At 35.8% G+C, this 24,647-nt stretch overlaps 1 protein-coding gene across 2 annotated transcripts in view; it reads right to left on the bottom strand.

Moving 5' to 3' along the window:
* The window catches only part of SCLT1 (sodium channel and clathrin linker 1), an 89,802-nt gene that overhangs the window by 22,002 nt on the left and 43,153 nt on the right, over window positions 1–24,647 (bottom strand). For both annotated transcript variants that reach the window (XM_016155776.2, XM_016155778.2), the window contains exons 10-18: window positions 22,865–22,955; window positions 21,200–21,291; window positions 18,717–18,894; window positions 16,210–16,308; window positions 11,586–11,657; window positions 6,812–6,886; window positions 4,874–5,019; window positions 3,440–3,632; window positions 461–657 (exon numbers count right to left, since the gene is read on the bottom strand). In XM_016155776.2, coding sequence (XP_016011262.2) covers window positions 461–657; window positions 3,440–3,632; window positions 4,874–5,019; window positions 6,812–6,886; window positions 11,586–11,657; window positions 16,210–16,308; window positions 18,717–18,894; window positions 21,200–21,291; window positions 22,865–22,955 — 1,143 coding nt within the window. The remainder of the gene's footprint in view (window positions 1–460; window positions 658–3,439; window positions 3,633–4,873; window positions 5,020–6,811; window positions 6,887–11,585; window positions 11,658–16,209; window positions 16,309–18,716; window positions 18,895–21,199; window positions 21,292–22,864; window positions 22,956–24,647) is intronic.

Genomic DNA, 24,647 nt, shown 5'->3' on the forward strand with positions numbered 1-24,647 from the left:
CTGTAGAACACGTGAGCTGCTCACAGCACTTTGCTCTTAGTCCTCCACGGCGTCCCATGTCACCCAGCATCAAAGCTCAGGGTCTGCTGAGCAAGGTCAGCAAACCCTTTCTTAACGGGCCAGACGGCAAATGTTTCTGGCTCTGCAGGCCAGATTCCTGTCACAGCTATACGACATTATGCTAGACCTAGATGCAAACAGAGTTAAGCTTCTAAATGGCCATGTCCAATGAAAATCTTTATATTTTGTGAAATATGCATAAAATTGACAAAAATATACAATGCTAGTTTGAGTTTATAATGCTTAATATTTTTCATAGTCGTTCAAGAAATATTTGCTGAATAAAAAATATATGTACAAGTCTGGAATTATACGTTTTTACAAAAAGATTATGGCACAGACCGCGAACCAAAGGTTAAATCATTTCTTTCGTAAAATGTATCAGTAACAGTGGACTTACTGTAGATTGCCGATTCTGATTTCTGCACTTTCACTGAGTTTCTTCGTTTCTTCTTTCCACCTGTTGGCTGCCTTCTGCTGAGTCGCTAACAGATGCCTCAGCTCGACGGTGGCATTTCGGTTACTGTCTTCCATCTCCCTCAGCTGAACCTCGAACCCATGCTCCTTTACTGAAAACGCGTGCTCCATTGTACTGATCTAGGGAATAAAAGGAACATATAACTTCTTTTTCTTTTCTGCTATTCTAAGAGCAACGATACACAAAAAGGGATCGTTCATTGTATTGTTTGCAGCAAAAAGGTTTGGATATCTATATAAAAATGAAGTTTACAATTTGTTTTCATCACAAATGAAGACGATCTGTCTCACGGTATAAATGTATAAATGAAACCAGAAGTATGACGGACTACAATTTTTTTGCAACACATTCCCCAATACCTTAAAATGCCATTAAGAAAAAAGTATACTATCTACTATAAAAAACTGCTCTCCTACTTACTTTTACTTTGTTGCTATAATCCCTTGAAAACGTTTATGTTCTCAGCAACTGAGAGTTAGGTTTCTGCTGAAGCTATTTTGAAAAATGTTTACTGGTTTATTATAAAGGATACAACCCAGGACCAGCCAAATGGAAGAGACGCAGGGCAGGGTGTGGGCTGTGGGGGGTGCGGGGTGCCGCGCCTGCTCCAAGTGCACCAGCTGACCAGCACCTTGGCCTGTGCACCAACCGGGAGCTCCTCAAGTCACTTTTGGTTAGTATACCGAACTCCAGACTGTCTTTCAAAGGGTTTATAAAGAAAGTCAAAGAATATTATATATAGGAATTTCTTTACCATTTCAGTTATAGTATCAATGCTCTAATTTTTTCTTTTCAGGAAAAGAAAACTACAATAATGATTTTTCAGAACCTCGTATGGAAATGTCTTCAGTGTATCTCTAGGTAATGTATGTCATTATAGTGGAAATACCTTAATGCAGAATGAAAATACAAGTAAATGCTCTCTGGATACCCTGGAAGCTTTCTTGAGTGGGATCCAAGGAGAAAATTAAGTCCTAATGCCCTAAGGTATGCAATGAATTGCCTTCTCTTACGTGCATCTAGAATGAAACTACCTATTATCCTCCTTGAGGCAACCGAGAAAATAGTTACTGGAATAACTTTTTGGTATGCTCTCAGGCTATCTTCATCTTGCTACGCTAAAGAAATATTATAAAGAATGCCTTCCCTGTGATACTTTAAAGTTATGTGCTTTAAAAATGTTCGCAGCTGGCATGGCTTTTAGTAATTCAGTAATTTAGTAAATATGGCTCTTTCAATACTCAAAAAAAGAATAAGCAAGGGACTCAACTTTACCAATACAACAGACACCCCAGAAAACCCAATAACAGCCAAAATCCGTGGTTCATGGGGGAAAACAGCGAATCCTTCCCCTCGTTATCCCTGCTAAACACTACATGCTTCCTAATGCTCTTAAATTTGCTCTCTCCAGTAGCACACAACTAGACATTTAGGACTTTATACATACTGGCACTGGCAAAACAACACTGATTTCTTGGTTTTGCATTGCATTACTGTTGGGCAAGCCTCTTGCGGCTCCTCGAGTCCTGCTATTTTAATAATTTTTGAATTACGAGGTTCTGCAGCTCTTGGTTTGCGTATGCTCCTCCTTCCTGGCCGCAATCTCCACTTTCTCTGGCAAAGCCATGGTTCTGATACCTTAGTTGGAATTGTCTATTTCTGTTTCTCTCACACATATATTAAAAAATGATCTATGCATCTATGTAGCTTTAGAATTTTGCCTACCCAGTTGACTCCCCATTGCCACTTGCCACTTGGAAAATGCATTTGTAACGTGACAAACCTTGCTCTGCGGTCCTTCATAACTTAGTCTCTGCCTACTTCTTTATGTCTGCCATAATGCTTTCTCATTTTGGGGTTATTTTCACATGTTGTTCTCTTTGCTTGGGATAATCTTTCCTCTTCTGCTTACTTCAGTGATTTTTATTCAATTTTTAGAACTAAGCTCAATTATTGCTTCTACAGAGTAAATTTCTTCCTATCTATCCAGACAGAGTCAGGTCCTTCTGTTAGAAGCTCTTACTATGCTTTCCCTAAAAAGCTTTAATCACTTTGTAAACATGTTTAAAGTTTGCCCACCTCTGTGCACACTGCAAGTTTGTAAGGGTGGGCGCCATGTCTTGTTTGTTTACTATTGCATCTTTAGAACCTGAAACATAGTAAGGTTGTCAAAGCACATCTGTAAACTGAATAAATGATGGCTTTTTGGGGGCATTAACATTTAGTCCTTCAAATTTAGTCCTAGACTCTTAAGCTGATGCCGTTCCGACTGTTAGACAGGACAGGTCTGCACTGATGCTGAAGACGAAGGGCCACGGCGAAAGTCCCACTACTGTTAAAACTCAGAGTGCTGGGCAGAAGAGGGAATTTACAGTCTCCCTCCCTTTTTCCTCTGCAGAAGGGAGTGAGGGAGGGAACAAAGGGGAGTCTTCTCATAGAGGAGTCTTATGTCCCTTGCCTTCTTCCTAGCAGGGAATTTTTTGACTACCCCTGAGGGCTTCAGAGAGCACGCTGACGCAGCACCCTCTGTACACCTAGTTTTAGAGTTCATTTTCGAGAGGCTACGAGAGGAGAGGAGAGGATGGCCGTGTATAAAGTTATCCAATCTGCAGTCCTGCTAGCACTGCTTAAATTGCTTTGGCAGGAATATCAGTGCACTTCACGGTTGGAAGGTAATTTTTTGTGTGTAGATAGTGAAAGCAATCATTTTCAAGCATGCTTGCCAAGTTTTACAATATAGTAAAGACTGGTTAACACTCTGCATTATGATTTAGTGCTATCTGATGAGAAGGCAAAAAAAAAAAAAAAAAGGCCTTCAAAAGGTTTTACTAAGTCTCTCTAAACAGTATCAATATTTTGACTTTCGCAAATACACATTTAACTAACTCGTCTTGTAAATACCTTAAATTTTGCCTTTTTTTGAGCCTCGAGAGCAATCTTTCTTAAATCCTCAGTCTCTTTCTGTAACTGCTCATTTTCTTGCTGAAGTTTTAGCCTCTGTTCACTGACAAATCCACAGTTCTCTCTCTCAGACTCCAAAGCATTTTGAAGTTTCTGAATCATTTCTTGACAACGTGATATCTCTTCTGAGGAACTGATTTTAAAAACACAAACAAAAGAAACTTAAATTTAATGACAAGTAGTAGAAGTCGAGAAGTCTATATATTTTACAGTATAGACTTTTGTTTTCTTCGTTCTGAGCCACTTCTCTCCGCTGCGGACTTAAAATGTGATGTCGCAATGTCATGCTACGCCAGGCAAATACATTCGATTTAGCGACCGTAACTAAGAAGAGGTAAACTGAAGTGTGATCATTCGCCTAGGAAATCTATGTGAAATCTCTCTTCGCACAGATTTTTTACTAACATGGAGAATCGTTATGTAAAGGGGACTTCGAGGGGACGAACTGAAGCCGATGGCAGGAGAGGTGAAGAAGGGAATAATCAAAACTCCACTGCTCCATTAACTAGCGAAAACACATTAGCTGACCTTTCCCAGGGTATAAGGCCTATTTCGTATTTTCCTGTTGTATGTCTTAGAAATAGTTTTTATAAACTTCTAATTCTATAAACTTCTTACTTCATAGTTTAAGCGGGTTGTAGTTCTTAAACTTTCTCTACAATGGCTTATAGGATGACACAACCTCCGAGCGTGTATGTTGCTTCAATACACTGCTAACTTTTATTCTTCTTATTCTAAATTTCTATCTTTTCAATCCCAGAAAATCAAATACTATCAATATCCCCTAGTCAACAGGTGTCACGGGAAATATATAAGGCTCTCATTTTCCATAATATCTGTAGATTTTTCTTTTCCATCCCGACCTCGGCTAACAAAGTTCCTAATAAAATGATGGATCTAGCAATGATCATCGAAGGATGCTAAAATCAGAATGATGCTAAGGTCAGAAACAAACACAATTATGTGTCTTTAAAGAGAAGTCCAAGATATCACCACCTATGAATAATTCTTACAAAAAGAAAAAAAAAAAGAAAAAGAAAAAAGAAATTGGATCTTATCAAGCCTCTTGATTTAATTACCAGTTTTCAGGGACCACATGGGACAGAGACACAAGGTGAATGACACCTCATATATGCATCCTCTTTAACTGCCAGAAAGGAGAAATTTAAAATAAACTGGCATAGTACTATGAAATATTATCTTCCCATAGAAATTAGTCTTCAGAAATAAATGATCTTGAAAAAAATCTGTTTTGTGCTAAAGTTATTTTTAACATAAGATGTAATTATAATGCCTATAAAAGAGTAAAGAATCTGTCAAAAATTGCATTAATTCTGAAAATGTTATCATAGAAAATCCTAAAGTACATCTTACTTTATTTCAAGTTGTTTTATTTTATTTTCTGCTGTCTTAAGCCTTAGCTGAAGATCATCATTGGATCGCTCCGCAACCAGGCATCTTTGGTGCATTTCTTCCAGTTTTCTGCAATCACTTCCATTTACTCTGCCTTCATGGTAAACCTGCAGAAGAGGCTAATATGTATATTACCTTGCAGAAGAGGTGTGTCTTAAGAAATTATAGGTTAAAAATTGAAATCAATGAGTAGAAATCAAAACCCATGATCATGTGTTCATCGGTTTCCACCATAACATAGTAAAACATAGTAATAAGTAATTTTGGTTGTTTCACCTTTATACAATGTAATGTCAAAAATCGACTTATATAATAATAATTGCTTATTTTTTGAAATTATCCTTGCTCACGTAAATTATTTAAATAGTTTTAATATTTTAAAAAGAAATGTAAAATAGCTGAAATAAGGAACAAGCGCTCTACCACCACTTAGAGATAACTGCTTCGATTCTTGGATGAATATCCTTCACATCAGTTCTACATTTCATATTCGAAAACAGAGATGCATGCTGGGGTGCAAGCAACAGAACTACCTGAAAGCCACTCCGCAGTCCTAGTCCAGGTTAACTCGACAATGGTCAGCTGGAGTGGGAGTTCCCCCTGCCCCGCAGGAGTGGCTGTACCCAAGCTCGGCTTCCCATGAGACTGACTCCTCTCCCCCAATGCAGAGGCTGTAACTTCCCGAGAACTGCAAGGTCTCCAGGTGCTAGGCAGTTCACATTTTCAGTCCCGCACACAGCTACCTTTCACCCCCAGCCTGCCTGGACACAGGAACCTGTGTCTCCTCCCACTGACAAGGCTGCTTTGTCACTCTCGCTCTACAAGACAGACAGACTATCAGCACATCAACGCTCTGCTACTGAAACACACCGCGGTACTTGCCTGTGCCTTCTCTTTACCCGTTGCCTTTAGCCTTGTAAGTTTAAATGTCCTCAGTAAAGCCTATTTCTTAACCTATGCTATGTGATATGAAAAATTCATCCCAAGCGCTGACGCACAGCAGGTGGCAATCTAGATGGGACACATGTGATGACAACTGAGACGGCGTCGACCCTGAAGGACGGTGGTGACCATGAGGGCCCCACCCTGCACATGACACGCACGCTTCTATTTTATTCCCCCCACAAATGGGGTTATACAACGTAGTGCTTTGTAAATTACTACCTGATACTGTAATGACCTTTTTATATCGATAGCATAGATATACCACATGCTTTTTATGCTTCACAGATCTCCTTTGAAAAAATCTAATTTTGACTTTACCATTTACTATTTTTTTTAACACTGGGAAAGTTATTTAACCATTCTATGATAGTTCCCAATGCAGTACCTAAAAGTGTGTGCTGAATCAAATCTAGTCTTTCCTTGTCCAAAAGGCAGTCTCAGAGAGTGGGTGGGATATTTACCACTAAAAAAAGTTATCTAAGTAAGAAAAGACTTTAAACTATAGACATCTCACAATTTTGTTCTCAAATATCATTGGGGTAAGTATTTCCCCTATGAAATAAAAATCTGGACATCATTGCAGTAATACAGATTTTTAGCTATATATACTTGTTATAGTCATAGATGACCTAAACTCAGGGTTGGCATAAAATTTAAAAAGACAGACAAAATATTATTGAGATGAGGTTTAAGCAAGGAATATATAGTTATTTCATAAAATTTGTACCTTTAAATAAAAAGTTCAAATAAAGTGGCCACTCTTGGAAAGAAATGTATGCAGGTAATGCCAGTATTTAAAAGTGGACTCTGAATACAGTCTAAGCAAATAAAAACACTCACCAGGAGAATACTTATAATATAAGGGTGGCTAGTAGACAGTGTGATGGAAGCAGACAGAATTTTGAATATTTGCAGTTGGGTTTTAGGCAGTTAATCTTTCCTTTTTCTTATTACCTTTTCCAGTTCTTCTTCCACTGCTTTTTTCTCCCTAACGGTTCGTTCGATTTGGCCTTGTTTTTCAGCACACTCCTATAAATTCAAGTCATATTGTAAATAACTATATTTGTAAATCCTTAAGAAAATGAGCAAAAATGGAGTAGAATGATTTGTTCATAACAGGAATACCACATTTACATACATTTATCTATACAGCAAGACCATATTGATTTAAAAAAAAAAAATCAAAAACAAACAAAACCCCTCACTCTTCAAAGAGTTACCTATCCCAGGATTTCAGGGATCACCTCCAGTACAGAATGACAAGGAGTTCTAAGTAAACAAATTAGGTACGTAATAGAAGTGAAGGGATTCCAGGGAGAAAAATAAATAAATGAGACCCCTTTCTCACACTATATTTTTTTCTTTTAATATACTCTTATGACATATTTTAAAAGGAAACACAGAACTATACAGAGACACAGCATCTTAAGGATAACCTGTGTCCTGAAACTAGCACAGGAATATAAATTCTAAAAGTTATTATTATTATTATTATTTTTGCAAAACTTATAAACAGCCAATACAAATGAAATTAAAACTAAAAACAATCAATCATTACAATGACTGGTTCTTCACAGTTATTTATTTTTATTTACTTATTTGTAAGAATAGATGTGATATTTTCTATGAATTGTAAATTATGCTTTGAATGAACCTACTTTGTAATTAATCTAAATTTGTTATTTTTTATTAAGACAGAACTATTAGTGTATAAGAAACTAAACATTAATGTTACACATATTGCTAATCTATGAAAAGACAGTTTTATGGTGTGAAATTTGGGATTTCTCCTATGTTTAGAACTCATCCTGAGTGATGTTTTACTATGCTATTTTTTAGAGAAGTTTTTGATCCTCAGCAAAATTGAGTGGAAGTTATGGAGATCCCCCATGTAATTCCTGCCCCCACACATGCATAATAGCCTCACCCATCACCAACATCCCCAGCAGTAGTGGTCCATTTGTTACAAAAGATGAACCTACACTGACTGATACAACGGTATCACCCAACGTCCACAGTTTACATTAGAATTTACTCTTGGTCCTGTACATGCTACGGGTTTGTGTAATTTATAATGACATGTATCCACCACTATAGCACCATACAGGGTAGTTTCATGGTCCTAAAAATCCTCTATGCTTCGGCTATAGCTTTTCATCCTTCTCTCTTCATTGACCTCATTACTGTCTTCATAGTTTTGCCTTTTCCAGAATGTCATATATTTGGAATTATACAGGACATAGACTTTTCAGACTAACTTCTTTCACTTAGTAATGTGCGTTAAAGGTTCCTCCATGCTTTTCATGGCCTGATAGCTCATTCATTTTTATTGCTGAATACTACTCCATCTTCCAGTTGAGCAAGTCGGGAAGAACTGGCATGTTGACAATACTGAGTTTTCCTATCCATGAACACTGGCTATCTCTTCATTTATTATTCTTTGATATCTTTCATCAGAGTTCTGTGGTTCCCTTCATATAGTTCTTGTATAGTTAGGTTTATACCTAAGTACTTAATTTTGGGGTGCTAATGTAAATGGCATTATGTTTTTAATTTCAAATTCTACTTGTTCATTGTTGGTATATAAGAAACTGACTTTTGTATATTAACTTCGTATCCTGCAACCTTACTCTAATAACTTCGTTGTTCCAGGGTATCTTTATTGAATCTTTTGGATTTCCTATATAGACAACCATTCATCTGCAAGCAAATTTCTTCCTTCCCAATCTGCATACCTTTTATTTCCTCCTATTTATATACTTATTTATTTACTTGTTAGTCATCTATCTATTATTTATCTATTTTTGATCAAACTGCGTTAGCTAGTACTTCCAGTATGATGTTGAAAAGCAGTGGTGAGAACGGACATCCTTGCCTCGTTTCTGATCTTTATGAGAAAGCTTTCAGTTTTACAGCTGTAGGTTTCTCGAAGATACTCTTTAGCAAGTTGAACAAGTTCCCCTCTGTTCCTAGTTTGCTGAAGTTTTTATCATGAATGGGTATTGGTTATTGTCAAATGTTTTTTTCTAAATCTAACAATATGATTCCCATACGGTTTTTTTTAATGTGGATGTTAATAACAAGGTTGTATCATACTCCTGGGTCTGCGAATGGTATATAGAAAGGTATGTTATAAATATGCTATGCAACTCTCTCCATCCAGGTCACAATTTCATTGGCAAATGAGAGTGGCTAAAAGAATATTTAGTTAATCTGAGACAACGAAGTTAAAATGAGACAGAAAAGTTGAAACCTTTATAGGTAAATATACTAATTCTATTAGAAATGTACTATTATATTAAAACAAACATTTAAAATTACTACAAAAGGCTTTCATGGATATTTGCTATTAATCATCACTGATATTCCTAATTTGGGGGGGAGATAGAACCAAATGATAGTATGTATTTTTTCAAGTACTCAGAGTAGTTGCAGAATCATACTCCATAGTGTACCATAAAGTCACAACAAATATTAAGAATCAATATCATATAGACCATGATTTGTGGCCTCTATTTAAGCAGACTAGAAATCAACAATGAAAAGATGCCTAAAGGAGCTAGTATAACAGCATCCGATGTGCTTGGTATTGGGCCGCTCATCCATTTAAATGATTTATGTTTTCTTTTTTTTTTTTTTTTTTGCTACTGCTGACATCAAATGAATCCTCAAAGACGAAGAACCAAGAGGCTTCATGTGATCTGACCTTTTTCTCTCCAGCGAAGGAACTAACATTGTAGCCCCATGGCTTTCTCTATATCAACACCCACGTCCAAGTGTTTGAGTGATACACACTGAATTGTCAGTAATGTGTCCAGGAGGAGGGAGTGGTACTCCAGGGAAGAGTATGAAAAGGGGGTATCATTTTTACTCAGTACGCTTTGACATCGTTCAAATAATTTTTGTATAGTTGGTGTTTTCATGTATTACATGTGTAATTTTTAAACATAAAAACACCATTTATATCACTTAAAAAAAAAGATGTCTACATGGCCATAGATCTGAAAATTAAAAATGAGACTTTTAAAAACTTCAGGATCAAAAAAAGATCGGACTAAATGTTTCATTTTACTTGTATAAATGTGGGCATTTATAACCAATCTTCTTCCTCATTTACTATAGATTAACGACAACCTCTGCTATTTGGCCAAATTAAAACCTTGAGTATTCTTAAGAAAAAGTATATTATATAGGAGAAAATAAAGGCTGTGTGCTTTCCACAGGGAGACATGTGGCTTGCAACAGACTGGCTCTGGTCTTTTCTTAAACCTATCAAAAAAAAAAAAAAAATCTGCACAGTAACCTAAAATATAAAAGTTTTTCTCATTCTTGCAAACATAATTTAATTTGGGTTAGCTAAAGTATACTTAATTTCCCTTCCTGACATCATCTTTATAGCATAAGTGGTAAAACTAGCAATTAAGAATAGAAATCAAGGTATTATGCCTCAAACTATAGCCTGAGTTTCCTGAGAAAAATCTGCTTTTTAAAGTAGTTGAACATGTCTTCCTTCAAAAGTATTTCTAAATGCTTACTATTTAAACACTTTTCAATTAGTACAGTTTATCCCACGGAATCAATATGATATCAGATAATATTTAATATTTTTAGAAAAATCCACTTAGCTATGAATTAGAATTGCTTTATTATAAATCCTAAGAAATATCTATTAGAACAATCTGGAATTTTATACGTTTTTGCTCTAAGGTGAGTTCCTATAGCTCTGGTTGTTACACAGCTAACAGTTATTTTAAAATTCCCTGCAGGTCATATACAGTGCGTGTTCCTTTGGGAAAATAGAAAGAAAACATTTTATCCCCCTCCAGAGTTTATAACCCATTAATGATCCTGGACTAAAGTGGGACCCTTCTTCCTCAAAGCTGCTAATCGTTTGATAGCTAAATCAGTCCATGTAAGAGAAAAAGCAAAATAGTAAAGTGATAGAAGAGGAAGTAAAATTGAAAAGCCACAAAGAATTAGACATGACTAATTGGCTATACTGCATCCCATCAATTTTACTTAATGTTCCTATATCAGGAAAACAAATGACATTAAATAACCAAAATGTAACACTGTCTCTTGTTCTATTGGTCTTGGGACCTATACATGATGCCAAATGCACGCTCATTATGTACGTTGCAGACTTTGTAGAATGTGAAAAGATCTGATCTTCCTTTCAGAGGTGCTTAAATGTCAATAGGACATCTTCCCAATTTTTGCAAATTTTTGTACTTTTAATTCCAGGTAAGCAAGGCTATTAAATTCCATTTCATCAAATCTTGATGTTAAATTTATGTATTTAGTACACCTCTAGTCACACAAGTACTCTTTCTTTTCCCTTCTTTGACTTTCCATCCTTTACTACTCGTTTCTTTCTGGAGGCTTGCCTTCTTCCCTCTCACTGTCATACACACTTTTTCTTTCTCCGTGGTCTCCCAGATGAACCCAGCGTACGGTAGCACCTGTAGCTGGGTGCTCAATAGCACCATGTGCATTCTTTGTCAAAGAGGTAATTACAGAAAAATGTGATAAATGCCATCCATCTTTCCTACTACACCACAAGTTCCGAGACCATAGTTAACATGATTATCTTCATTTTCACTGTTTTTCTAGCATCTAGCATAGTTCTTATCATAATGAGTTTTTTGAATGAACCCGATATGTATCTTGCTCTTTAAAATAAATAATATTCATATGAAATAATTTCCATGTCTTCTAACATACATACCATCTGAAGGGCCAAAAGTTCTTCTGATAGTCGAAAAATCTGTACATTATATTGTTTTCTTGTGTTTGCAACCTGTAAATTAAGATAGTTATGAATTATTTAGGTCTACATACAGTAATGCTGACAAAGTCTGTGAATAAAACTATTCGAACTTTAAAAAAAGACTGTGTAGGACTAACGACACTGGTGGTATATCCCCAGGAAACGTCTATGCTCCAAAGGCCAGAGAACTTTTTGGAGTCAGCACCTGATGCAACACGACACAGATGCTGTTACGTGCGCGAACGTACACATCTGAGCGTTGGCTTGCTGTGCGGGATCTCAGCAGCCTGCAGAGGGACTAGATCCCTATCTCCCCCATCCTCACTTTCTTTATGTAAACATTTTCTTCTATAACTTTATGGACAGTAAGGATATTTATAAACCAAATAGCAAGGTGAATTAACAGAAAATAGGAATAGAAAAGGCCCATTATGGTGTTAATATTGCTTACCTGGACGAATATAAGTTTATTGCTTACCTGGACAAATATAATTTTGATGACCAACTTTAAGCCATAATTTAAAATCAAAAGTTAAGAAAACCATGATTTTTTTTCACAAATTGAATTTTATCTGAGAGCTATCTGAAAAATTGCTATTTTTAAACAAATATGCTATTGTCGTATTTTTGTTTTACACCCAGAAATATGTGATAATTTGTTCATTATATTTACTTTAGTTAATAAAAATAGATGCTTGTGAAGTCATTAGACATAAGTTTTCCCCAATTCAACAATTCTGAATATCTGGAGGACATGTCAAACCATAACAAATGAGGCAATTATCACCAATACACTGAAAATTTTCAAAAGAAACATTTAAAAATGTATTTGAAACACATAAATGGATGTAAGCTTATGTCACATGCTCTATAAGTTGCAATATATATGTACATATGTATATATGAGTACATATGTATATATAATATATAGTTGTTTACAAAAAATACCTACTCTTTGAAATGTAAAACACTTAATTATGTCAAAAGTGAAAGGTTCCTCCTCGTTATTCCGCTTTCTAGGCTTAGAACTATTCACAGGTTGGTGTATATAGCTCCATAATTTTTTGTGTTACCAATAATTATATCATATCATTGATAATCTGAGATTAAATGAAAGTTCAAAGGATGTGGAATTATAGATGATTTTACTTTTCTTTTACATACTTTATATGTCTACTTGTTTTTATAATGAGCATGTATTACTTATTAGCGATAATAACATAAAAGTTTACTTAAAATATCATCTTGGCGAGAGGGTGGGACTCGGAGAGGACAGGGCCCCGGCAAAGTGCCTGGCACACGGGAAGTTCTCAACAAGTACTTCCTGAGTGAACAGTTGGAACAGCAGAGAAACCTGGCTGCGAGGCATGAAAAGGAGCCCAGGAGGAAGGGAGGATCGGGGAGCAGCGAGAGAGGGAGTTCGGTTTCAGATATGTTGTGTTTCAGACCTCCAGGTAGGACTATTTACACAGAGAGATAACCACATCTTAGGAGGCGGCTGAATACTCAATGTCTGTAGAAAAGTTTGGACTGAATAATAGAGATCACAACACTTTCGAAAAATTACGCTGAGATCATTTAAGGATTCATGCAAAAGACGACCTCCATCAACCATCAAATTAATGTGAATTTATTTTATGATTAGAAAATGAATGAGGAGTACTCATACTATGAGTACTTTGATAAAAATTGTTTTAGCATTAAAAGTGACGTCGTCAAGAATATTCTAAACTTCAGCCACAGTTACAGTGTTTTTAACCCCTATAACAGGGCAGGGCCCTCTGCAGGAAGGATATAAAGACTGGGAACAAAATCCCCAGGCTTCAGTTTAGACTCTGCCTCAGATGAGAAATTTTACCTTGGGAAATCACCTAATTTCAGTCAGACAGTGACAAATAATAGATTCCTAGGAAATGCTTTTGCAGCAAGAAACATTATACAGTAACTGGAGGAATGAAAACTCTACCACTTAATTGCTTGGGGGAAAAGCAAGCATGTTAGTTGTTTTTTTTTTTGTTTTGTGTTTTTTTTTTTTTTTTTAACTGCGAGGCTTTAAAAAACCAGTTTACTTCAGTCTACCTAGCTGAGAAACAATACTGTCCATAAAAAAGTATAGCTAAGAAAAAAGTTAACATCTTTATTTTACACAGTGGGGGAATACACGGTGTATATAACTATCCTATAGGAGCTAACTTTATTTATTAAATTTATTTTTTATTAAAGTATAGTTGACATACAAGATTATATTAGCTTCAAGTGTATAGAAGCTCACTTTAAAAGAAAGTATTAGTTTCAATAATTTGTTAATCATCATATAGTCTTTATGAATGTGTAGGTAAGCATTTTAATGCAAATATTACTGTAAAAATTAAACTATGAATGTCTGCTTTTGCTAGTTCTTATCTCTGACAAAAAAAAATGTCAAATTAAAAAAATTATAACCAAGGCTTCTTTGAAAATGTGGCTGAGAGGAACATCATTTATGCAAGAAAGCTAGAGACACAAATGGAGAATAAAAGACTGATGGTAATGAATTATAACATAAAAAAATTAAAAAGATTCATGAATCCACAGTGATATTAAAAAGGGGGGCAGGGCACTACTGAAAAATCACAGCTCATAAATATATAGAAAGAATAACAGGATTAGAATATTATCAATTTTAATCACCCCTATGTTAATTTCAGGCAAGGATTATCAACACAGATGCTAAAACCACTGGATGAAAGATTTTGGTGGAAAAGGATTCCTGCATGATCTTCAAGTATTTCTCTCAATTATTCATATGTACACAATGGAGAAATCTGGCCTTACAACCTTAACCACGTGGTCAGGTTTAGCATCGTTGATGCGCAACCTGGCAATACAGCTTCCTGATGTGATGAAGTGGGAGGTATGCATATCACTCGGCCAGAAATGACCGGAATCTAATTAAGAAGCAGCAGCGACATGAATCCAGATGTGGAATATTCTAAAAGACAACTGGCTTGGATTCTACAGAGGATCTTTGTCACATACAGAGGTGATTGGGTTAAACTGATGAAGACTAAGAGACACAGGAGCCCAATGCAATAATGCATAAATGTGGATTGAATTCTGGATTTACAAACACAAGCAGCTATAGAGAATATGTTAGGGGAATGCGAGTATGGACTGTAGTGAAGTAATGTTGACTGCTTACAGGTATGGTAACAGTGGCGCAGCTGAGCAGTAAAATGGCCTTTTCCTGAGGAAACAGATGCCAAGCTACTCGGGAGTGAAGTGTTATCATGCTTACGGTCTGACTGAATGTCTGGCAAAAGAGAATGAACGTTGCCAGGCTTTAAGAGTTATCTGGGTGAGGGGTAAATAAGTGTTCATCGTACATTTCTCTTGACCTTCTTAATGGGCTTGAAAATATCTAAAAATAAAAAATATAGGAATTAATGTGAAAGAATGTCTCAGTGATTGAGAGTATGGCTCAAGGATCGAAGGACTTGCACCTGCATCCCAGCTCTGCCCAGAGGTAGAACCCTAAGCCAGTTACTTAACCATACTGCATTTTACGTTTTTCGTTTTCAAAACGGGTTTTTGTGTTTTTTTCCTCCTGAACTCACTTTACACTTTCAACCTTGACTGCACCCCTTACGAATGGATTCACATTTCTGCCAGAGGCAAAGCAAATATGTGTATGTCTACCCTGCCTCTTCATACGAGAGCAAACATACATTCCGGGACAGTTTTAAATTTCATAAGCCTCACAATTCAAACCAAGAAAAGCTCATTACTTTAACACAAAAATATTGGATTTAATCTTGATAACAGAACTGCAAACAACTGCATAATTCACAAATTGTATAGATATTAGCATGATGGGACTGAAAAAATGCTGCACTCAGTATAGTAGGAGAAGCAATGGGTGTGAGTTCTGGCGTTAAGTAGCATATATTTACACTAATAACCTCTTTGGGTTTCGGTTTCTTTACCAATAAAATAAGAGGTTGAACCAGATTTTACCAGTCCTCAGATGCTCTAAGATGGAAGTCCCCAACCGCTGGGCCGTGGGCTGGTACCGGCCCGTGGCCTCTTAGGAACGGGACCACACAGCAGGAGGTGAGCGGCAGGTGAGAGAGCGAAACGCCATCTCTACTCGTAGCCGCTCCCCAGAGCTCGTTCACCACCTCAGCTCCACCTCAGGTTGTCAGGCATTGGCTGCTCACAGGAGCACTGGTCCCTGGTGCCCAAAGGCTGGGGGCCGCTGCTCTCAGATACTGCAAGCAGCAGTAGGTTTTCTTGTTTCGTGAGCACTCTAAGGTTCTTTTACAGTCTCCTCTTGAATTTTATGCTTCGAGTGTGTTAATCTTCACCACATTCCTAGCCTACATTCCTCTCCCCGCCATCTCTCCACCCTCCACTGCTGCCCACTCAGAACAGTGCTACTATCCTGAGATGATTTGTATTTGAAGTTTGGCACAATTTATATAATTAGCTGATAGTTAATAACTAGGTCCATCGGGCAAATAGGTCCATCAGGCAAAAGCTTAGGTGGCATTTAGTCTTAATTTGTAAAATTTTGAATTTTAAATATATTAAAAACACTTACTTCCTTCCTTGTTCTTATGACAGCGTCTTGTATAAGCTGAGAAATTTTCTCTTTCATTTTCTCTATCTCTTCTTCTTTTTGCTTCTCTTCAAGCAGAACCTTCAGAAAATAATCATTTGATGGTATTACAGGTATCACTTCATTATTAATAGCGATAACAATAAATGGGTAAAAACCTATCTGCTGATCACTTTCTTGAAAGCAAACACTTTATGCTAAACTTTGGAGACATCTCCACCTGGAGCTCTTGCCTATGGCATGAATGACATTTACTTTCTCTGTCCTCCTCACCTGACCTTGTCCTAACTAAAATTTATTTTCTTCTGGTATTTATTTCAGCCCGTTCTACCACTCCTCTAATATCTACAGCTGGAAATCTGTGAATTGTTTGAATTTGTATTTCCCTTCAGTTCTAGACAAAATAAGTCACCAAGTATTACATTCTCAGGAAAATCTCTTGGATTTCCCTCTTGCCATTATCTGACATTATTCAAATTAAGTCTCTGTCACCTCACACCTCAAACACCGTAGATGCCACCGACTTCTGCTTCTCGATATCTTTCTGTCCATCCTATCGTTTTCGTCCCTCACCTATAAATTCTTCTTCTAACCCTCGTGCTGCGGTCAGCCGCGCCCGTTCCCTCGCTGCCCTGCGGAGCAGGACTCCTCCACGCCTGCCCGGGCTCGTCTCCAGTTCCCTCTCCCGCACACCCGCCGCAATCAGGCTGTAACCGTCCGCAAGCTCCATACCGATGACTTGAGTTGATTTTGAGTAATTATCTTATGTAATCCATCAGCGACACTTGAAATAATTGATTAGCTGCCCCCCCACCCCCCTCCCCTGCCTTGTTTTACTTTCTGACTTGGCTTTTACCAAACAATAGTATTGATTTACTTCCTAACTCACTTAGCATTCATTTTCAGTCTGCATTGCCACTTCTTCCTCTTCTCAACCGCTTCGAAATGGGACTGAACTCAGTTGTGGTCCTTTCCTCCAGCGACATCCATCCCTTGGTGTTCTAATCCAATCTCACTCTTTTAAATATCAATTATATGCTGAAAATTCCCAAATTTACATCTCTAACTCAAATACCTTTCCGAGTCTGGAATGCCTCCAATTTTAGGACTGAATCAATCTGTCAGTCAATCAGTCAATCTCTCTCATTCTGTCTCTGTCTCTGATCGCATATAAGGGGCTTGTGTTCTGATCCTGCTATCTTCCAAAGATACCATACACATTCCTATCTCTTTTTAAAAATTGTTTAATAAATTTCCTCCTGCTTAAAATAGGTAAGCTAGTAGGAGTAACAGCTTTTTTGATGCAACAGCCTTATGAGACAATGGACAGTGAGGAAAGGGGGTAGCAGTGAAAGAGAGCTCTGCTAGGCTATGCTTCAGGTCTGTTTGCACGATGATCGATGATCGGTTGAAAGAAACCACCGACTTCTTAGAACAAGCACCTGAAGGTGGGAGCCCTCTAGCAATTAGGCAAGGAGTCAACAGGGAGCTTAAGATTATAGCCATAAGCAGCCTCTGTAAGGGTCTGTTGACTTGGGTGAGAAGATTTGAGGGCTAGGCAACTGAGTGTCACTACGACCTTCTCTGCCCATTTGCTCTACACAAGTGCTCATCTCTAGTGACTTGATGGTAAAATGCTTACATGACTGGGCTTCGAGAGAGAAACAATTCTGTCCTGCTCTTAATTCTTCCAGCTAACTTAAGTGTTAAGAGCTTGTTTTGTTTTTTAATAGCGCTCTTGGAAAACCCTCTACTACGTTAAAATGGAAATAGAAATAAAACAAAGTGTTTCCTTTGTATTCTCCATATTTCCCAGCAGAGTACTATGCATACACTTTGCATTCAATTAATGTCGGTTAAATGAATCAATAAGTAAATGATCTCTACATAAGGTAGGCGGCGACATTAAAAACAAATCTATCTACTTTGTGACTTCTATAAACTTATATACCATCCACATGGAACTGGTAACAGATAAAAAGATGCTGTGAGGTAGCATAGGAATCAATGGTCAGAGGGGTAAGAAAAAAAGAACAGTGACGCGGAGGCTCCAGTTAATAAATCTTAATAGCTGCATTTAATTCCTATCAATTAAGCTTCTGCTCTATTAGAGTGATAGTGTAGGAGATAAAGGGGAAATAAAAACGAATAGGATCCGTCTGATTTAACAGAATAAAACAGAGAGTACACCACAGAAAAGGGCTGTAACAGTATTTCAGGGGACGAGACCAGAGAGGATGAAGATTACTTACGCAAAGATTGTAGACATAAGAGAAGTCTGACATGTCGATGTGTTTTGGGAGAGGACTGACATTTTATCATATTTTATGATATTAAGTCCTATCATCAAGAATATAATATGTCTATTAATGGTGAGCACAGCAATTTCATTTTCATGTGGATTACTCTGTAGTTATGGTTACTATTAGGTCACATCGGAGAATGTTCAGGATTTTATTTTTTATAAATGTGTTAACTAGTTTTCTTACCTGACTTTTTTGCAGGTTAGCTTCTTCTAAGAGTTGCATGCTATTTCTGGCTCTTACAATAGCTTCATATTTCTCATTTTCTAATTCACTGCATTTTGCTTGTAACTCTCGAGTCTGTTTTTCCAAATGTGTTTTTTCTGCTCTTAATTGAGTGGTTTCTTGGATTGCCACACATAATCTAAAAGTTAATAATCACATTGTAAAAGTTAAATATTTTTTAAAGGGAAGAAGGAAGACAGAGTTACTGAGCATCTATTATTATAGGACAATCATTATTCCAATTACTTTCACATGTACTTACTCATTTGATCTGCACAAAAGTTCTGTAGATTGTGTTACCTCCATTTGAAAGAACCACCACCACAGCATTTTAGCAGAGGCTAAGCATTTGGTTGAGGTCATATGGCTAACGAGCAGTGGGCAGTGACTGCGCCTTACCCTGACTGTAATTATGCTACACCTTCTACAGTATCACAGTGTATCACATAGCTACATGATAATGCTATAAAGCAAATCTTTAAAGAATGAGTTGTTCTTTCTATTTACATAGTATTCTTTTTTCCTTTCCTTTTCTGTTTAGTTCCCCATTCCTATTCTACACTCAGGTAATCCACATTAATTTACTAATGTAAATATTTTTCTCCATGATCATAAAATCATATACACACACACACAAAAATACACATATAAGATATATACACGTCCATAGCTTTTTAAACATAACTTTGTGTAATAAAAATTAAGATCACAGTATACAGCCTTTCCTCATTCAATAATGTAGAAATCCCCTCAAGTAATATATCCAAAAGCTCTTTACTTTCCTACTCAGATGGATGTAACTTCTTTTCACTGTTAATTTGTATTTCCCTGACCACTGGAGAGTTTAAGTATATTTTAAAAAGTTTTTTAGCTATGTGAATTATCATCTTTAAATTTCTTCCCCATATTCTCTGCCCATTTCTTTCTTATGGGTTATTTACTTTGCTTATCCCTTTACAAGAACTCTTGAATATTAAGATATTAACACTCGGTCTGTCCTGTATGCTAAATCATCTTCCTCTTTCTTTCCTTGCGATCTTTGTTCTAGTTCATTTATTCTTTGTTTTAGATGTTTTCTAAAATAACAGATTACTGGGTCTTGCTTTTTAATTAAAATCTGCAAGTCTCTGCCTTTTAATGGATTCATTAATCTCATATTTCGACACAATGATTCGCATGCAAGACATTATGCATTACATCTTACTTTGGTTGAAGCATTTTGGGTAGAAAATGAAGCACTCTTATCTCTCCCACAGAGGCATGGGACACCTGCCACTTTACTGAAATCGGTTCACCCTTTCACTTCACCACGTCCTCTTGGCTTGCCAGAGGCAGACTCATGAGGACCTTATGAAGAGGGAGTTTAAAGCCAAAGCCATTCTACTCATTTAACTCTTGCCTTATTGACCAGGCATATACAAGCCAGAGAAGTCTTTCCCAGAGAGAACTGTCATTCCCTGGAGATAATTTCCAGGATCCAAAAATCATCTAAAAAAGGGGCAAAGGGATCAATCTTTGGAAGATGGAATGAAATGACTTATGCTTCATAGATATTTATGGCATTTGAAAAGAACCTGAATAATTTTTAAAATAAATAATAATAATTTTAATAACTGTGATAAAAAGTATTTAAGGTCAAAGTGTCTTTGATTTTATGGAACAAAGATAATCATTACAAACATAGCTTTTCAGTCTGGCGGTTCCATGAAACAGGACACACCTAAAACATATTGAACATTGCTAGAGCCACCTATCAAGCACACAGATAACTCTGCATTCTCTTATATAAAAACACAAGAGATTTTTTTTTAACTTTAAAATACATAACCATTTTTTAATCACAACAGGAACTTAATATTAATTTAATAGCTCTTAATAGATAGCCAATGTAAAAATTTCTTCTTCAGAGGCGGCTAGCTGAATATTAGATTAAAAAAAAATATATCCTTACCAGAAGTTTGGGGGAAGAGGAGAGGTAGATGGAGAAAAAAAAAAAATTAAACATTTCTTCAATTAAAAAAAGAAATAAATTTAAAAAAAAATTAAAGAAAAAATTAATTAAAAAAATATATCCTTAGATTTTCTTATGTATGGAGCGGCCTCCTCTTAGGAATCAGCTAGGTTTTATACTAGAAACAAAATGAAACAATAACAAAAATCCCCAAACCCTCAACATTAAAAATACGACTTAAAACATTGCTGAATGAATAAACAACTTGATTCATTATGACTTAATATTATCAGAATCAAAAGGACGTGACACTCATTCACGTTTCACTGTTTTGAGTCTCTCTAGCATTTATTTTCATAGCACAGAATGCTACTAAAATAACAGAAATGAAAATCTATGGCCACAGACTTTTTCTCTAAGGTTAGCATAAGGAAGTTCAGGAAAACAGTAAAACAATCAACTGCTGAAAAGACAGATGTATGTAACAATTTACCTTGTTTCTAATTGTTTTATACTAGATTGTAACTGCTGTAAACGCCTATCTGAGGCTTCCTCTCTTCCTTGGGCAGATGCCATATCCTCCTCCTAGAAAATGAAGAAACAGGAAGCTTATTTTATGTGAAAATTCAATACATCATTATACAGCATGAAGAGAACAGTTCACTCTCCCAAGTTATTATACTGGTAGAATTTAAAATGTTACTTTGAGAACAAATTATGTGTACACTAAAAAAAGGAAAAGAAAACCTCAGTGTATTATATGCCATCAATCATGTATTAGTCAATAATCAAAACGTTAATTGCAAATAGATTGCCACCAATATTTCAAACAACTATATTTTTATAGTGCAAGTCTAACAAAACAAGGCAGGGGTTTGAAGGCAGAGGCTGCCTTCAGAATAAACTCTCTTAACTAAGTTATACTGCATCACATTATAACAGGATAGTTCTTCTTTGACATGGTGATGCTTTGAAATATATGAATAGATTTCATTTGTACCGTCTTTTAAAAAAACTTCCTGCTCATCCTTTTCTGCCTTCTGGTGTGTTAAAGAAATATTTAAAATACCATTTTAATTTTTCTATTGGCTATTAGCTCTGTTTAAATTATTTTATGGGTTGCTTTAGAGATTACAATATGCACCTTTATCTCAATTTGTTTAGAGTTAATTTCGGGGAAAACGCTGGAACTTTGCAACAGTGTGTTTCTTTCCATATACAACGCTAAACGTTAGTGCCATGTCATATTGTAAATCTGCATACTTAACAAATTCATCAAATACAGGGCTAAGTTCTGCTTTATAGTAGTCAAGTCTTTTAATAAAGAAAAATATGTAGATATATTATATCATATTTATAATTCCTGTTGCTCTTAGTTTCTTCCTATATCTGAATTACTATGTGGTATCGTTTCCTTTCCGCTTAAAGAATTTCCTTCAATATTTTTGAAGAACAGCTCTGCTGCTGACTTCTCTGTTTTTCTTTATGTGAAAATGCCTTTATTTTGCCCTCATTTTTGAAGTATAATTTCACTGAACATAGTTTTCTAGTGAGTATCTTTGTCGCCTTCAGCACTTCACATATATTATTCCAGTGTTTTCTGCCTCCACGGTTTCTTAATGGGAAGGCAGCCATTACTCACAGCCATTCCCTTGTTTATGCCATTTTTTTGTTACCGCTTTCATATTTTCTCTTTCTAATTGGTTGTCAGTGTTGTTATGGTGTTTCTAAAAGTGATTTTCTTTGTGTTTACCCTACTTGGGGTTCACTGCGATTCTTGGATCTGTTAATGTTTTCTACCACATTTTGGAAGTTTTCGACCATTATTTCTTTAAACATCTTTTCTGCCTCCTCCCTTTTGCCTTTGTCTGCTAAATTCAATAGCTGGGTTCACTGAGAGTGAGTGTCTACTGACCATCCCCCACTTTCCCGTCTAGTACACTTTCCTGTCTAGTACATTTTGGTTGAAAACTGTAGAATATAGTTATTTCCAATATTATAATTTAGCTTCCTAATTTCATATCTTATATTTAGAGAGCAAGTAAATGATTAATTCATTTTCCATCAACCTTCTTTAATACCTAATCCAAATAGATCAACAATAAAATACATTGAAACTAAGCTACAGGCAATTAGTTATTTTAGAAATAAGAAACACCTTCTTTTGCATCTGTCCTTGAAGATCTTCAGTCATTTTAGTTAACTCGTCCACTTTTGCTACTGCAACTCTCATGTCTGATTTGGCTTGCCTGAAAAAGAAAGTAAATTAAGAAACTCAGTTTTCACACACCAGAAATAATTTCAAAAATCAGAAATCTATATTTGGTAAAATCACTATTTTTGTGCACCAAGAAATGGATCTGAGGGGTAAACACCATAAGATTCCTTTATTGTTAATAAAATGCACGAGGATGAAAGTGAAGAGGAAAAAATACAGCTTAATTGGGGGATGTAAAATGAGGGTCATTAATACTTTATTTATATAAACTATATTTTAAACACAAAATTCAATATATTTCATGAGAAATAACTTTATCATCTTGATAAATCATGTCAGTGCATAACACTGACTACCAATGCAGTAAGTAGAACACACTTATGTCTATAATTTCCCGACCTTTTAAGGTTAGAGTAGTATTTCTGATTGGTCTATAAAAACGAACCCAAGCTTCAACACCTCGACCCTTCCTTAAACACCAGAAGTATGTATTATGTACCCACTTAACATAGTGAACTGAGATATATCCCAAAATAGTATAATATTTACTTCCTTCAGCGATTGTAGTTGCAAAGTACAAAAAAAACCCCTCAAGTTTTTGAGTGTTCCAAGAGTATCAAATAAGTTTCAATATCTTCTTGGATCCTCATAAAAAGGGCTTTAGAATATTAAGACTTTATGAAATAGAAAAGAAAAAAAGAAAAAAAGATTTTTAACATCATAGCGATTAAGTACTCTTAGACTATGTAAAAAATATACATTTTTAGGAAGAAAGCTATGTTAGTGTAGGAACTGCCCATATTTATTTCTTAATTACATTTTATATGTAATATAAATTACAGTGCTGCTGAACTTAAAGAAATTATTTGATGCAAAATCCCAATAACTGTCAATCCATTTACTTTTGACTTTTTAACAGTATTGAAATTACATTACTGATTAGCATAAAACAATAGTAAATAAAAATCTAATAATAGCTAAAATGTATCAGGTGCTAGAGCCTAAAATGTACAGGTGCTAGAAACTGCTGTAAATGCTTGGCAGACATCATCTTACTTAATGCTATAACTGTGAATTAAGTACTATTATTATATCAAACTAAAATCCAGAGAATAAGGGTGACAGGTTTATCAACTTGCCCTGGGATTCACAAACAAGTAATGAAATTGGTATTTAAACAGAGTCCTCTATGATATACTGTCTACCAAAAGATGGTTCCAATCTTTTATAAGATATTATAATATTATTTTATAAAAAATAGTTTGATTTAAATAAATCTAATTTATAAAAATATGATTTTATCAAATATAAAAAAGATTGTTTTCTACTTTCAAAGGATTCACCAAATGACCAAAAACAAACAAACAAAAAACAAAAAACAAAAACCACCTTATACCAGTACATTTAAAATCTACTTTAAGCTTAGGGATAATTCCAGGAGTACATCTACTATGTGAATCAATAAATAAGGAGTAAGATATTTAAGTAGTAATGATAAAACTGAGAATTCTGAATAGGCATAGTGCCCACACTGACCTGGCTTCCTTGCCTTCAGAAAGGGGATAATAAAGCTTGTTCTATTGGTCTCATGGGGTTGCTAAACAAGTTGGAAGAGATTATGTACATTAAAGTACAGTGCAAACTATACACAATTGTAAGAGTGTAGCATGATTAAGGAAAAAATTATTTGTTATAGACACAGTGGGACTAAGGTGCATGTGGA

Source organism: Rousettus aegyptiacus, unplaced genomic scaffold (genome assembly GCF_014176215.1).
Source record: "Rousettus aegyptiacus isolate mRouAeg1 unplaced genomic scaffold, mRouAeg1.p scaffold_m13_p_16, whole genome shotgun sequence".
In the NCBI taxonomy this organism is placed as follows: domain Eukaryota; kingdom Metazoa; phylum Chordata; class Mammalia; order Chiroptera; family Pteropodidae; genus Rousettus; species Rousettus aegyptiacus.